The sequence below is a fragment of the Chanos chanos genome, chromosome 1, assembly GCF_902362185.1.
Source record: "Chanos chanos chromosome 1, fChaCha1.1, whole genome shotgun sequence".
Lineage (NCBI taxonomy): Eukaryota > Metazoa > Chordata > Actinopteri > Gonorynchiformes > Chanidae > Chanos > Chanos chanos.
The window spans coordinates 12059598-12063082 of NC_044495.1; the positions used below are offsets into that span (position 1 = coordinate 12059598).

The 3485-nt window shown below is 39.3% G+C and overlaps 1 protein-coding gene across 2 annotated transcripts; it reads right to left on the reverse strand.

The window, feature by feature from the left end:
* Window positions 1-307: 307 nt before the first annotated feature.
* On the reverse strand, window positions 308-2984 carry LOC115808771 (actin, alpha cardiac muscle 1). 2 transcript variants are annotated; one of them, XM_030770255.1, is made up of 6 exons: window positions 2850-2984; window positions 2265-2589; window positions 1601-1762; window positions 1178-1369; window positions 671-852; window positions 308-451 (listed from the first exon to the last, which is right to left on the reverse strand). In XM_030770255.1, the coding sequence occupies exons 1-6, from the start codon at window positions 2976-2978 to the stop codon at window positions 308-310; spliced, it is 1134 nt and encodes a 377-aa protein (XP_030626115.1). In that variant the 5' UTR covers window positions 2979-2984. The 2 variants fall into 2 exon arrangements, with proteins under 2 accessions (XP_030626115.1, XP_030626106.1); XM_030770246.1 differs by having other exon boundaries at window positions 2265-2463; window positions 2850-2978.
* Between the last annotated feature and the right edge of the window lie 501 nt (window positions 2985-3485).

Genomic DNA, 3485 nt, shown 5'->3' on the forward strand with positions numbered 1-3485 from the left:
TTTCATTTCAGTTGTTAAATTTCAATTTCTCACAACGTCCTATCTAGTAGATTGGGCTTATGTATAGCATTCATCTTCAGATCACCCCCAAAACAATTTTTTGTTTGAAAAAAGAAAAAATGAAGACAATGCATGTTTAGGGGTCATGTGTCTTATTTATTTATTTATTTTGCTTATACACATTCATGTAAAAATTTCATTTGCATGTAAACATACAGTTTTTTTTAAGGAAGGCAGCCTGAGTCATAACTTTGACTTGTGCAGTAGAGGTATGTTTGGAGATGGTAGAACATAAGGAATATGACATTTAGAAACATTTTCGGTGAACAATGGATGGGCCAGCTTCATCATATTCCTGTTTGCTAATCCACATCTGCTGGAAGGTAGACAGGGAAGCCAAGATAGATCCACCAATCCAGACAGAGTATTTACGCTCAGGAGGTGCGATGATCTACAAACAGAAAAGTCATGTGTTCATCTAAGAATACCTGTGATGAGTGTGTAAATGTTTGTAAAGGGTAAATAAATAGATTCAAGTAAAATTAACAATGAAATTCTATAGTGCAGGTACACAGATGCATAGAACGTACAGAATAGAACAGAACAGAATAGAATAGAATAGAACAGAATAGAATAGAACAGTATAGAATAGAATAGAATAAAGTGTTACCTTGATTTTCATAGTACTGGGTGCCAGGGCAGTAATTTCCTTTTGCATTCGATCAGCAATACCTGGGTACATGGTGGTACCCCCTGAGAGCACGTTGTTTGCATACAGGTCTTTACGAATGTCAATATCACACTTCATAATGCTGTTGTAAGTTGTCTCGTGAATTCCAGCAGATTCCATTCCTGTCAAATCAAGTCATATTCCCAGTTAACAGTCAGTTAACAGAAAGCACACTTTTGTCAAATTATCTGTGTTGTATAAAAAAATATACATATTGACTCTGGTTCTGAAAGGGACAGCTCCCTAGAGACTAATGCATGCTATACACCTATAATGGAAGACTTAGTCGGTTACATGCATGGACAGTCCAAGTCAATAGATCCCTCAGTAATGGATTTATCACTTCCTCATGTTCAGTTTACTCCCTGACAGAACAGTTTATAATTATTCAATATTTGCATTCATTACAATGTCATTTTTGGACTGATTTAGGTTGTAATTACGTACCGATGAATGAGGGCTGGAACAGGGTCTCAGGACAGCGGAACCTCTCGTTACCGATTGTGATAACTTGTCCATCAGGCAACTCGTAGCTTTTCTCCAGTGAGGAAGAGGAGGCCGCAGTGGCCATTTCATTCTCAAAGTCCAGAGCCACGTAGCACAGTTTCTCCTTAATGTCCCGCACAATCTCACGCTCAGCTATCAAGAGTATGTTACAATAGCATTTGATAAATACACCACAAATATAAATACAGGAACCCACATCAGTCCATTACATAGTCCACTTTTTCCCCTGATCCACTGTATTTCCTGAGTCAAACCTAGAATGTTAAAACTGTCCCACCCAGAATTTTAACATTTCACTGCTGCTGTCATATACGTTATGTGTTCCAATGTTTTTTTTCTTCAGTCCTAGAGCAGAACATGTACCTGTGGTGACGAAAGAGTATCCACGTTCTGTCAGGATCTTCATGAGGTAATCGGTCAGGTCCCGCCCAGCCAGATCCAGTCTCATAATAGCGTGAGGAAGAGCATAGCCCTCATAGATGGGCACGTTGTGAGTCACACCGTCGCCGGAGTCCAACACAATACCTAAAATGACAGTTTACTCACTCTAAAATTTGTCGCAATTTAAGAGCACGTCAGTAGCATGTACATACAACACAACACCTCAGCACTGGAACATCACTGTCATCGTACAGTTAGATTACATAACAGATATATGACATGTAGCCCAAGATAGTTCTGTTACTGTGACTAGAAACCCGCTGCTAGAGACAACTTTTAAAATACTAAAACAACAACAACAACAACAATTAGAAAATAAAGTACCACAAACACTCTAAAATATCATGAGGTACAGATATGGGGTGGATAACATAAGATTTTGTGAAGACTCCTACTTTCCATCCAACAATAGCAGCCAACCCAAACAACTGAGTTAAAACATTGATAGATGCGCTAAGATAACATTTGAACTGAAACACAAATCCAACAGAGGTGATTTGGGGATTACCATTCTCCGCAATGACTGGTGATAATCCCCTGAGTGGATGTCTATAACCATTTGATAACCGCAGTGCATAACCCTCACCTGTTGTACGCCCAGAGGCGTAGAGAGACAGCACAGCCTGGATGGCTACATACATGGCAGGAACGTTGAAGGTCTCGAACATGATCTGGGTCATCTTTTCCCTGTTGGCTTTGGGGTTGAGGGGGGCCTCAGTCAGCAGGGTAGGGTGCTCCTCAGGGGCCACACGCAGCTCGTTGTAGAAGGTGTGGTGCCAGATTTTCTCCATGTCATCCCAGTTGGTGATGATACCGTGTTCAATGGGGTATTTCAGAGTGAGTATACCTCTCTTACTCTGGGCCTCATCCCCGACATATGAATCCTTCTGACCCATACCCACCATGACACCCTGTGAGGAACAGAGAGATGATGGATTTTAAATATATAAACATTGGATGAAATTCAATGAAAAAATATAAATTCATAAGTAACAATGTCAGCACTGTGATAGTGTAAGGTCCAGATCCAGGATTACCTTATCTCAGATTTTTAATTAGCCAGAGATCTTCTTATAAATATATTATTTGTATTTTAATATGTGATTGGACTATTGTATTGTAATTGTGTATGTTAGGAGTGGTGTTATTGGGTGAGATAAGGCAGACGTACCTGGTGACGTGGGCGACCGACAATAGAAGGGAAGACGGCTCGAGGAGCATCATCTCCAGCAAAGCCAGCTTTGACCAGCCCTGACCCATTATCACAGACCAGGGCTGTAGTCTCTTCATCATCACACATGGTGTCAGATAGGATTCTGTATTTTAGTGAGAGAGAGAGAGAGAGAGAGAGAGAGAGAGGTTATTCAGAATCAGAATCAGAAATCTGGACTACAATATTAAATGAAATATTTTCATTTCTCTATAATGATTAAAATGGCTGCTACAGAGGTTAAGAAAAACACATAAAGTAGAAATAATAAAAAAAAATTAACATATGTAAATTTGTCATTTGACTTTTAAAACAGAGCAGAGCATTGATTATTAATAAATCATTCAGAATTATTACTCCCACTTTTGTTTTTGCTCCATTGTTGTGGTTCGGAGAAATTATAGGTGTCCATTTGAAATGATTTAAAGAGAAAGCCTGGCTACCAATAGTTAAATCTCCTGAAGTTTGGTGTGCTCGGAGTCTGTGTTCTGACATTTAAATATAACGCAATCACAAGCTGTAGCGCTCTTGTATGTTGTGGTTTGGTCCATTTCACCATGTTACAGAACAGTGAGTGTATTAATGTTACACGTGTTA